At 50.7% G+C, this 13,181-nt stretch overlaps 1 protein-coding gene across 8 annotated transcripts in view; it reads left to right on the top strand.

Moving 5' to 3' along the window:
- The window catches only part of ralgapa1 (Ral GTPase activating protein catalytic subunit alpha 1), a 51,103-nt gene that overhangs the window by 28,290 nt on the left and 9,632 nt on the right, over positions 1-13,181 (top strand). For all 8 annotated transcript variants that reach the window (XM_086150526.1, XM_086150528.1, XM_086150531.1 and 5 more), the window contains 5 exons: positions 377-448; positions 563-686; positions 754-909; positions 3,169-3,327; positions 5,487-5,614. In XM_086150526.1, the coding sequence (XP_086006652.1) occupies positions 377-448; positions 563-686; positions 754-909; positions 3,169-3,327; positions 5,487-5,614 (639 nt within the window). The remainder of the gene's footprint in view (positions 1-376; positions 449-562; positions 687-753; positions 910-3,168; positions 3,328-5,486; positions 5,615-13,181) is intronic.

Here is a 13,181-nt window from a genome sequence, read left to right as displayed (position 1 = left end):
TTTTTTTTTTAAAAAGACATTTGTTTTCTTAATTATAGACGGGGGCCTTGGCCTTCTCCGGGCCGACCTCGAAAGCGGCGAGGACGCGAATCAGCACTAATTGAGACCTGGCGCTTTTGATAAATCACAATAGAACAAGTGATAATTCATCATTCACACGGTGACTGGTGACATTGTTATTGTACGGCGAAAATGACGGCCTAACAATCCGTCAGGTTCCACCGCACCAACTCCCGTTTCCTTTTTATTAGCATAAATGTGTCTTTCGGTCGCAGGCTGCCGTCTCCTTATTCTGCACGTTGTTTCTTTTATCGGCCGAAACCCGGTAAGAACCGGGCTTCGTTCCCGACCTTCCGTTCTTGTGTTTTACCCGCAGGAGCAACTTCCATTTGCTGCGGAAGAACGAGAAGTTACTTCGTGAGCTGAAGAACCTGGACTCGCGTCAGTGGTGAGAGAACCTCCCTGCTCTTCAGCCAGCCGTCACTAGAACTGGAAGTGTTTTAAGACCGGCTCGACCCGCCTTCGGTTTGACGGAGATTCCCCCCCTCCGATCCTCTCCCAGCCGCGAGACTCACAAGATCGCGGTGTTCTACGTGGCCGAGGGCCAGGAGGACAAACACTCCATCCTGACCAACACGGCGGGCAGCCAGGCCTACGAGGACTTCGTCTCCGGCCTGGGCTGGGAGGTGGGTGTGTGACTGTCGCTGGATTCAGGAGATGCGTGACGGTCCTGACCTCCTCCGCCTCCTCCAGGTGGACCTCACCACCCACTGCGGCTTCATGGGAGGCCTCCAGAGGAATCGCAGCACAGGCCAGACCACGCCGTACTACGCCACCTCCACCACCGAGGTCATCTACCACGTCTCCACCCGAATGCCCCACGATCAGGACCACAACCTCACCAAGAAGGTAGCCGTCCTACCCGCCTAGGTTTTAACTGACGCGGGCAATTAGCGCGGCGTTGCCCACCTCGTCCGCGCGCCAGTCCACAAATACGGTATTAATCCAGAAGCTGCTGCAGCCCGGCGATAAACAAAATCAGCTCAGCCGCTAAATTAACATGTACAACAATGAATGGCGAGGAGGGGGGCGTCCAGCAGATCGTCCCCCCCAACACAGCATCTGCACGCCGTGCAGGTGGTTGGAGGGAAGGGGGGGGTCACCTGGGGAGATGTTTGTTTGTTCAAGGAGGCGGAAAAAGGAGAGGAAAAGATGGATTAACACATTTTGAGTGGACATACTCACAAACGTGAGTCCGTTTGTGCTCATGTTCATGCGTGTGTGTGTGTGTGTGTGTGTGTGTGTGTGTGTGAGACTCATTCAGTTATAATAATGATAGTCGGTGGTTTTGCTCTAATTACACCACTCTTTACTTCACGAGGTAAGAATAGCCGTCTCCCTCTCGGTCTCAATTCCTTTTCTCCATTTACTCCATCTCCGTCCCTTTCTTTGCCTGAATGCATGAAGGTCATTACATACACACACACACACACACACACACAGCTGTGTTCATGACAGAAAACACACCAATGTCCAATATTTATTCGTAGCTGTCACATCTATGGTTGTGTGTGCTGTTGTATTACTGTCATAATAGTAAGGCTGTGCGTGTGTGTGTGCGTGTGTGTGTGCGTGTGTGTGTGTGTGTGTGTGTGTGTGTGTGTCTATGCACGCACACCTGTCCACCTCCAGGCAATGGGCACTCTGCACATGGCCATAATGTCGTTTTAATCAGATCACACTTCCTGCTTCTCGGCCTATCACGTCGCTGCAGGCCCCTGATTGGATTAACGCTGCCTGGTCCGACACCATCCGTCTCCCTGATCAGCTGACGGCCCCATCAAACACAAATACTCGCAGACACGCCATAAACCTATTTAACTTGACACAAACACGTATCCATATGGGGCTTTATTCGCATCAGCCTGCACAAATAACCACGGGAGACGCGCGCGCGCACGCACACGCACTTGCCGTGTCCACACAGGGAGGTTAAACCCACTTACACACATTCGTACTGGCAGGCATTTGTCATCCGTCCTCATGATACACACACACACACACACACACACACACACACACACACTGCAATGGCGAGTTTAATCTATCGCAGGGCATTTGTCCAGTTCTCTGTCTCGGCTGGATCCTCCAGGTTATTCATAGGATTACAGCCTCGGCCCGATAAAAGCGTCACTGGAAGATGTTATTCCCGTCTTCGCCGCGTTCGGATGAGATGGTCGCGTCAGACCGGCCGGACGCAAATCAATCGCCCGATTCCACGGCGTGACTTCATTTGTCCGATGCCCGAAAGTAACGGCCCGGCACCGGAGGCTCTGACTCCTCAGAATTAATGAGATGGCGGCCAGCCCGTCACTCCTCGCCGCCTGTGAATTGTGTGTTTTTGCTTGTTTAAAAAAGATAAGTGCCGCGTCTCTGAGAACACGGCGCTGCAGAGTCTTCTTAATATATCAACTTAATGCACCACTTATCAAGAACATATGTGTGTGTGTGTGTGTGTGTGTGTGGGTGTGGATTAGAGCTATAACTCAACCATAGGCAGCTGCGTCGATACGGGAGGTGGGCGGAGCCTCGACGGAGAGGGTAACGCAGCGGGGGCGAGCGTCGCCCGCCCGCCACGCCGTTTAACACACATTTGAAAGGGAAGGTCATCCCGCTAACCGCCGTCCCAAAAGTGTGTGTGTGTGTGTCAGACAGGTGGAGGCGTTTGTATGCTGTCAGACGTCAAGGTTAATGAGCAGCACTAGCGTAGCCCTCACACACACACACACACACACACACACACTCACGCACACTCATTCAAGGCTGCGCTGCATCAGATTTGATCCCATCTGTCTTCCAGCCCCATGTTCCATCTTTCCAGAGCTTCACTCCGTCTTATCGTCCGCTCTCTATCTTCACACATTCACTCCATCACCCTCAGGGCTGGCTGCTGTCCCTACACACACACACACACACACACACACACACACTGTTAGACAATGACCAAGACGGGGTCTATCCATCATAAATTCAAGGGTGTGTGTGTATGGCATTGACTTTTGGGTTGTCCGCACGGGGGAAAAAAAAACCAAATAGAAGTGCGGCACATGTTTTGTTTTTTGTTTTATCTCCCGCTATAATGTTACCCCCCCCTTCTCCTCCCCGCAGCTCCGACACCTGGGCAACGATGAGGTCCACATCGTGTGGTCGGAGCACTCCAGGGATTACCGCCGAGGGATCATACCCACCGAGTTCGGGGACGTGCTCATCGTCATCTACCCCATGAAAAACCACATGTACTCCATCCACATCCTCAAAAAACCAGAGGTAAAAAAAAAAAAGAAAAACAACACAAGCGAAATCAATGGGCTGGGATTTATTGGTACTGATGTAACGCTAGGGGAGGGGACTGCGCGCAGGATTTATATTTCGGGGCGTCGCTCCCCCTTAATTGTGCGCCGGGAATTTGTGGACGAGGCTTTTAGTCTCGGGATGTGAGACAGCGTCGCTGACAGCCAGGTTGGCTGACGGAGACGCCGCCTGAACCGATCGATAACCGTACCTCACTCGTTTTGTGTGTGTGTGTGTGAATCACACGGTGGCGTCAAGAGTGCGGTGACACCCTGAAGATAGCGACGGGGTGTGTGGAAAGGGTTAACCGCGGCACTGGACGTGTTTAGGTGTTTTTCCTGCCAGACGCCGCTCTCGATGTTAGCTTGAAACGTCTCACGCTTTTAAGACGCAACGGCGGTGAAGAACGACACGGAAAATGTAAAATCCTGGGCCTGAGTAGACGATCCAAACACATGATGGCGGGCGAAGGTGGGAAGTTATGTGCGTTAGGGAGCGGCATGGTGGGGAAGATGGAGGTGGGAGCAGTCATGTTGTCTGGTTTGGAGACTCTTGAGGAGAAGACAGGAGGCAGAGCTGGAGGCAGCTGAGGTGAAGATGAAGAGCAGTCAGGGAGGAGTCCACATGTGAGATGTTCTGGAGATAAAGTCACATAGAGATTGGTTGGACATGGACGGAGGAGGGATGAGGGTGATCTGGGTAGAAGGATGGGGTTCTGGAGGAACACCTGTGAGGAGGTTTATGGATGGAGGGAAAAAGGACAGGAAGATAGTTGATTAGACGGAGGCAGATGATTGGCTGCGGGTCAGACGGAGGCAGGTGATTGGCTATGGGTTAGATGGAGGCAGGTGATTGGCTGTGGCACCTGGAGGGCAGCCCAAAGTAATCCCATGTTATTTCATGAGGATTTTACATAAATTACATGTGTTTATGTGTGTTTTATTCATGTTCAAAATCAACTGGTTGTTTTTGAAATGTAAAATTCAGCCAATTTAAAATGCTAAATTCAAGGTGCAGCCCGAAGCGGGATGTTCTAACCTCGGTCCTCCTGCAGCTGATGGATGAAGGGGACGTTCATCTTGCTGTAAACAAAACTCACAAGGATAATACCGTAATTTCTGGACGATAAGCCGTGACTTTTTTCACGTAAACAACGATGCGGCTAATATATGGACTTTGGGTGAGGGAGGGTAACGAGCTTCACGCCGCTAAAACGTTAATCCTCGTCGCATCGAACCGATGAAATGACCGGGAAATTCTGAGTCCGCTCAACTCCGACACCGAAGAAGACGACTCTGACGGTTTTAGTGCCAAGGAGGAAGCCCAAGATAGCAATCGGCTAGCCGGTGCGGCTTATATTGAGGTGCGCTCAATAGTCCGGAAATTACGGTACCTCGGAGAGGGTCTCACAACCAAGTCCTAACACCAACACTTGGAGTTGCAACAACAGAACAGGAGAACCTCTACAGGTCTCAAGCTGCGTTTGAGCTTGAGACCTTATTAGCGATGTGTGTGTGTGTATGTGGGTGTATGTGGGTGTGTCCGCGCACACGTGCTGCGCTGCACTCATATCCATCCAGATTGTCTAACAATCCTAGAGAGTCTTGCCCTGGGTTGTGCTCCTCTGGTTAGTGTATCAGCCTAAAACACAGACGTTAATACCACAGCACTGATAGCATTATTCTATTTTAAACAAGACCTAACACAATAAAAATACTGTTTCTTTCTGTATGACATAGATACCACAACACTAATAACATAACCTTATTCTGTTTCATTCATTCTACGAGCCAAAATATTGGATTATCATGAATCCAAAAGCAAGTTAGATAAGATATTCTCTGTGTTGTCGTCCTGAAAGCACTATATTCAGTCACAGAGGGCATGGGCTGGAGACCTGGTCTCCAAATTAATCCGATAAAAGGGCCTGCTCCCTTTGCCGGCGGATTCCACAAGCAAACTATCGAATTCAATCAGAAAACCATAACCTGAATCAAACAGTAAATCAAAGAAAACAACAAGAAAACAACCAGCCGAAGAACCGTCCTGTCAGTCTGTCAGTCTGTCAGTCACGGCTTTCCGGCCTCGGAGGGCCGGTCGGCTCAGGAAGTGACCCGCGTACCCGTCCCCTCCAGGTGCCCTTCTTCGGCCCGCTGTTCGACGGCGCCGTCGTGGACATGAAGATTCTACCCACCATGGTCCGAGCCACCGCCATCAACGCCAGCCGCGCGCTCAAGTCCCTCATCCCCCTCTACCAGAACTTGTATCCTTTTGCAGCTCTGCTACCGGACGCTCGGCGTCCGAGGTGAGTCTCTCCGACGCTCGCCGTTCCGCCTGCCTTTCCGAAACCAGAACCGACCCGTGTCGGAGCGACGCAAACACCGTGCGGCGTCTCCGGCGTTTGTCTTGATTGGCCGCGGCGCCGGCGGGCCCAGGTGGGATCAATCAACCCCCGCCTTACACGTTTGAATTCATCCTCGCCGACACTGAAATCAGTGTGTGCGTGTGTGTGTTTGGGTATGTGTGTGCAGGGGGGGGTCGTCTGCCAGCTCCCTGCTCAAGTGTTAAAAATACTAAATCGATGTCTGGTAGCGGTTGGCTTTCAGGACATAAGTGCCTCGGTGATGATGGTGTCTTTAGCCGCCTTCCAAGTGCTATGAAGTATGTTTTTTTCTCAAATGCAGCCATATTGGTATTGTGTGTGTGTGTCTGTGTGTGTGTGTGTGTGTGTGTGTGTGTGTGTGTTTGGGGGCGACTGAGTTCATAGCAGACAAGGAGAAGGACAGGTGTCTGTTCTGCTTGATCCAATGCAACGGTACTTTGGAGCCGAACCGGCGGTCAATACTTATTGATGACTTTCCTCTCGGACGCTGATTCTAAATGAGAGGCTTTGCTCTCTGGTCCCTCTCTCTCACACACACACACACACACCTACACTCACACACTATACTTCTATATCCCCCTTTGTGCTAACAAGGATGGATGGGCTGTCCAGGATTGGAGACACACACACACACACACACACACACACACACACACACACACACACGTTTGTGGATATTCAGAGAAAGCTAATCATTTCTGGACTTGCCCCCCCACCCTCCATTTCTGTAGATTCATTTATAACGATGGCGCCCAAAACAGAAGAAGTAACCGCTTCCCTCAAAAACACGTTGGACAGAACCAACCAGAACATCTTTTCTGAGAGCAACGACGGAGACGGTCTCCGGCCGTAGATGGCGGCGAGACCAGCCGACCCCCCCGTCTTCGGTCTTTCCACCTCCTGTCAGAGAGTTTGACGTTAGATTCTTAGATCGGAGGGACGGCGTCGTAGATTTGATCGGCCTTGTCTCCTTGCCGAATCTCCGGCGGGTGTTAAAGATGGCTGCCGATCAGGCACAGCTGCTGCTAGCTTAGCCGACTTAACCTCTCCGGAGAAGAGACTGGGTTACGCGTTTAGGTGATCCAGGTCGGCTGAAGTTTAGGCTTTAAGCGAAGCAGCCGCCGGCTGCCTTGTTGCATCTTCACCGCCACGTGCCCCTCCCATTACACCCTCCTCTCCCTCGCCTCTTCAGCGCCTTTTGTCCCAAGTTACTCTCTGTCCTTCCCCATCTTCTCAAATACCCATTTTGCCCCCCCCCCCCGCCGCCTCGCCGCCTCATCCGCCTCCGTTCAGTGTGATGATGTTGAGGCGCAGCGGGCGCGCAGAACAGGAGGATAGAAGACGGGAGACGCTCGGAGGCCATTTTGTCGTGTCCAACGAGTCAAAGCAAAGAGAGAGAGACGGTATTCAGGCTCAGTGAGGGGCGGCTGGATGTGTGTGTGTGTGTGTGTGTGTGTGTGAGTGTGTAAGTGTGTGTGTGTGCAATTGTCTTTGTGAGACAGTATGAGAGTAAAGAGTGTACCTGCTTTTCAGTATTCATGTCTGTCTGAGAGTTGGGCTTTTGCTTGTGTGTGGGTGCGTGTGCGTACAGTTGTTTTTGTGCGCCCGATGGCACATGTGTCAGGCGTGATTGTCAGGAGATGTGTGTGTGTGTGCCAGCGCCCTGGTGTGTATTGATTGGTGGCAGCAGCAGGTCGATGCCTCTGACAGTCTGAATTACAGTAATCAGTCATTATTGACTCCCCATCTCTCCGCTGCACACACCTCTTCTTCACTCTCTCCACCGCCCTCCGCTTCTGTCATCCATCCCTCAATGCCCTCCCATCTCTCTTGCTATGCAGCTTTACCTTAAAAAAAAAACACTCACGTGTCCGTTCATCTTAAACTCCCGGAGGAAACGTCTCCCCGCCGCCGGCGACTTCGCCGCATCTCGTTATCCAGAATGCAATCGGTGGCTCGTTGAGCTGAGCTGATACGCCGTAACACGTTGAGTATTTATGCAAAGATCGGAGATCCTCCGCTGCGGCCTTGCTGAGATCGCCGCCCTTGTTGAAGAAGATAAAGAACGGACCAGATAGTTGAATGAAATTTATTTAGCCACTGACTAAACCTGACGTTTATCACCCCCGCTTACATTTCCTCTATTCAGTATTTTTATCCGACGGCTGAGTTCGAGGGGCCGAGTGGGTTCGCCGAACCGGACGACCTGCCGCCGTAATTATGCCTCACCGTGTCCTGGGCTGTTTTTGGACTGTGGCTGTTGCTAGGTGACAGGGCACAGTCGGAGCGGCTCGTTTTTTCGCCGATGCCGGGCTCGGCCTCTCGAAGGCTGCAGCCCGCCAAAGGCTTCGGTAACCTGCTCCAGGAAGCAAAGGTAGCAGGTGAAGGTTGCCGCGACCGGAGCTCAGAGGCTGGAGGGGAAGTCAAGGCCAGAAGCAACCTTTATTGTGTGTGTGTGTGTTTTGGGGGTGCACGCACGCTGAATGACAGCTCTGAGGATCTTCTCAGAGAAGTGGAAGCAGCTCTTCTGCAGAGCTGGACGTGTCAGAGCTTCACTCTGACCAGCTCTTCCCCCCATCTCTCTCTCTCCATCCCTGTCTGTCTCCTGGCCCTCGGGGCAATCCATCTGCCTTCTCTCTCCCTCTGATCTTTCATTCACCATGACTAGAGCCATCCAAAACCACACACACACACACACACACACACACACACACACACACACTTATACGCATACACGCACAAGCAGTGCCAAGCTGCTGGGGCAGCTGTGTGTAAGCACAGTTCTATCTCACATATCAGCTCACTGCAGCAAGAAAAGCAATCCAAGACCCCTCAGTACACACACTCACACACACACACACACACACTGCTGCTCCCCCCCCCCCCCCAGCTCCCATGTTGCCCACATTATTTTCATGCGTCCTAATGAAATGCGGTGGGGTCCCCCCCCCCCCCAAAGTTTCTGCCCTCTGGTCAGATGTAACTGTGGCCCGCCGCCGAGGAGAGGATCCATCTGAAAGTCCTGCGCCGGAGCAGATGGGAGCCGGGCAGCGACCGCACCTCGCAGCACCTCGTTGGACGGCCAGAGCCGCCCGAGCGAAGGTTCGCAGGTTGCGGACGTGGAAGGGGATGCAGACGGAACGCTCTGGCTTTTTTTTTTTCACTCAGGCCATGACGGCGCCACGGATTCGTGTTTTCTAAATGTAAAATGCAAATCCGGGTGATCTCGTCAGTCCTCACCGGATCTGTTAGGGATTTATTTTACACGCTCACCAAGTCGGACCGGAATTCTTCGATCCAAATCCCTCCCGGTCCCCCCGGGTGCGTTCTCCCCCTCCGGCTGCACCTCCTCGTTCCCCTCAGAGCAGACACGTGTGGTGTGATATCAAATTCTCACTTAAAAAAAAAATCGGGGAAACAAATAAAAACAAATAGGAAAACTTCATTATTTTATTTGAATGTTCTAAAAAAAAAAAAAATCTCAATGATTGCATCCAAACTTGTCTTTAGCAGGATAAGGAGACTTTTCCATTGGTTATCAGCTTCGGTAACAAACCGATTTTATTTATTTAACCACGGAACATTTGTTTTGTATTTATCCGAATCCTCCTGAGGCAAGTCGGGGCCGTAAAGTCACATGAGCAAACAGGGCGAGTGTCGCCGCCGCCGCCGCGTTCCAAATCCACGATAAACGAGTGCAGCGCGTCCGCGAGCGTCGCCCGATGACAGCGACTCCCATCAACCCACCACTTCCTGTTTTAGTGTCACCCTGGGCTCGGTGTGTCAGTGTCTCACGCTGCAGTCGATGGGCGACCATCTGACGCCGGTGTGTTTCTTTGCCGTTCCTGCATGTCGAGCATTTGTGTGTGTGATAATGTTTGTCACAAGATTACCGTGTGTTTGTGTGAGTGTGAGAAGGAGTGTGTGCATGCACATGGGTGAAAGAGCAAGTTGTGGCCATCCTCCATCTGCTCCTGGATGATTGTGGTACTGAGGAACAATGTTGGAAAGATACACCAATACACACACACACACACACACACACACCCACAAGCACTGCCAGCCAAAGTATGTTTGTGTTTCAGTGCATGAATTTTCATATGTATGTCATCCATCCATTTGTGTGTTTCAGTATCCGCCATATGTTTGTGTACATGTTTCATTTTCAGGATTAGTGGTATTGTTTGAGTGTGTGTGTGTGTGTGTGTGTGTGTGTGTGTGTGTAGTGATGGGGGGGGGGGTATCCCCTCCAGTAGTTGATTGGCAGGGATAGCTGCACTGTGGCTGGGGTCAGCATATGGCTCGGTGTGATAGCGACGCCGCCCGCGCGTGTGTGTGTTGTCCGTGCACGTGCGCATCACTGCGGTTCCCCCTCTTTCACACTCTGTTCCCAGCGAAATGATGGCAGCTCTGAACATGTAGCGCTATTATCCCCCCCGCGCACTTACAAAGCACACACACACACACACACACACACACACACACAGCAGCCAAGCGCCTAGTGGTCTGCCGGGCTTCTCTCTGCCAGCTCCCACAATAGAGCCTATTGTCCCAGTCAGGCCACAATCTGCTGTGTGTGACAAGGATTGTGTGTGTGTGTGTGTGTGTGTGTGTTCCACTAGAAAGGTGAGGGCAGAACCTTACAAATTGAACACACTTTGTCACCGCTGATGCCGAAATCGGATCATGCCGCGCCTCGACCTCGGCCGGGCGCCACCGCAGGCTGGCCCCCTCTGACCTGAATGCCTCCTGCCAGTTTTTTCAAAATTAGAATAATGGGGGAAAAAAAAATTATCATAGCGGTTATTTTCTAAGGAAATATTATAGCATTACATATTGAGGAAGTCATTACAGCGCATTTACAAAATAGTCATTCTTTGCATTTCCGTATCCGGGTCCTCTCCCCACTGAAAACCACCTGGCAAATGCGGAAAATGAAAGCGGGGGGGGGGAACATGGCGGCCTGCTGAGAGGCGTTTGGGAGCCTACAGATGCCATTAGGATTAGTTCAAGGATTAGTTCAAGGGTCTCTGCTGGTGCCGGTTAGGGTTAAGAAAATGAATGAAGTCTCGCAAAGGAGGCGGTGATTGTGGTTAATTGTTTCCCGCGGGAGGTGAGTGGGGGATGGAGAGAATGAAAAAGGGTTGAGGGGTGGTCACGGATAATCTCTTCTCCTCTGGGAAATGCATTGTCCTATCTGTGTGTGTGTGTGTGTGTTTGTGTGTGTGTGTGTGTGTGTGTGTTCTGTCAGCATATTTCCCCGGCGCATCTAATCTCAGATCGTTGATTAAATCACAATTAGACAAGACGTAATGATAATAAGTGCATGTTTGATACATGGCAGCCTTGTCCCTGTTTATGTGTGTGTGTGTGTGTGTGTGTGTGTGTGTGTGTGTGTGTGTGTATGTATACACAACCTTTTTTTTGTCTACCCTTGAATTAAAATACCCACATATTTAAAAATATTAAAAAACAATAAATGCATTTAAAACTAAATTGAATGCAGTCATTCAGAAAAAAAATGTATTTATATAAAAAATTATATTAATTTATATACATTAAAGCAATCGCGGTCACTGTAGTTGGATGGAAATATGGATGTGAGGATAAGACTCATCCATGTTTATCTGATTGATCAAAGTTATTTTAGCATTACATTTCTGTACATTACATTACATTTAACATTACATTTCTGTAATTCTTAGTAAAGATGGTGGCGCGTTGGTCGACTGCATGTCAACAGTGTCTGCAACAGATTCAGCTGTGACTTAAACTTTGGCGAGCCAGCGTTCTTACCTCGTACGGCGGTCCAGCCGGCTGCGGCTCCGCCTCGTCCACGTGTCGACTCCAAGTCGCCGTCGCCTGACCGGCGGCACCGTCCGGTGGCGCAAAGCAAGGTGTGAATTATCCTGAAGAAATGACAATATTGCACGGCGCACGACTTTTCACGCGGTTGTCCACAGTCTGCCGTGTTCCCTCGTTCTTATTGTGCAAATGGACGCCTCACGTAATGACCATTTGTGCCTGTGCGTGCTCGTGCGCACACACACACACACACACACACACACACACACACACACACCTCTTGTCACAGGGGAGCTGTGCAGACACATGAACTGTAGCCATCAGCAGCTTGATCACACCCCCGGTGGAGCACACCGTCCTCCTGCTGGGAAACAAGCAACTTTTTGTGTGTGTGTGTGTGTGTGTGTGTGTGTGTGTGTGTGTGTGTGTGTGGGTGACAAGAGGTTTAAGATTCAGAGTGGGATGCTACCAATCACTGTACAGCAAAGCAAACTCCGTCTGGAACTTTATTCGTTGGCTTCGTAGAGTCAGGATCGGCCATTGATAAAATGTCGGGAGGAAAGCCATATTAATGGCGCGCACGCAGACACCCAAAAAAAAAAAAAAACAGTTCACAATTTCATGACAGAGATATCAGGATATGGATGTACGTGAATCGCGGCTGGGAATCATCGGAGCCCAGAGATAAGAATAAGATCCCGCTCCCTAATCAGAGAATTATTGTCATGGCCGCGTTCGCCCACACCCACGCTGTGTGTGTTTGCGCACTTTGGTCCGTGTGTTTCCGTTAAATAAAGCTTGTAATTGCGCCGGCTGCTCCGGGGCTCCCCGGCAGTAATCCAGTGATGATAGTGTCAGTGTGCGTGTGTGTGTGTGGGGGTGAGAAGGGGCCAATTAATGTATCACGTCTGGTCTAATCCTTGATGCCTTTTCCTGCATTAGGTTAAAGAGCAGATGAATAGGGGCAAATATGACAGGGTATGTGTGTGTGCGTACACGTGTGTGTGTTTGTGCACATCGCCTCGAACAATAACTAGTGCATTAAACCAACATATCTCTGTCCTCATCTTTGGCGTGCACGGTCTCACACACACACACACACACACACACACACACACACGCTGGTAATGAAATCACAAAGCCTCCATATCACTGCTATCACAGAAAGATATAAACCCATTAGCTTGTTCCTTTGGGCATGGAAACACACACAAACACACACACTGAGGCAGGCAGGAGAGTCACACACACACACACACACACACACAGGTTTATCATTACACGCTGTAAAGCTTTTCCAATTGTATTATCCCTCTGATGTCTTCTCTGTTGTCTGTCCCAGTGGCGGGGTGGGGAGGACAGATAGGGCACTTGTGTGTGTGAGATGCACGGCGAGATATGACCGCTATTTTTATTTTTTTTCTCTGTCCCGAGGAGAGGTTGAACCTTTTGGGTAATGGACCCATCGCATTTCAAAATATCTCCTTCTTCTCCTTCTTCTCCTTCAGTGGATTTGAGAGAAACCTAACACTCCACCTCCCCGCCCCCCTAGCAGAGATGCGTTGCGGCGATACAGCCAATCGAATTACGCTGTAACTCGTCTGGGAGGCCAGAGGAAATGATACCAGAAAACTTGAAGGAC

The sequence above is a fragment of the Fistularia commersonii genome, chromosome 8 (genome assembly GCF_037954325.1).
Source record: "Fistularia commersonii isolate RoL2024-O1a breed Wild chromosome 8, RoL_Fcom_v1.0, whole genome shotgun sequence".
In the NCBI taxonomy this organism is placed as follows: domain Eukaryota; kingdom Metazoa; phylum Chordata; class Actinopteri; order Syngnathiformes; family Fistulariidae; genus Fistularia; species Fistularia commersonii.
Note: the sequence above shows the minus strand (reverse complement) of the source record. Positions and strands in the feature narration are given on the sequence as shown.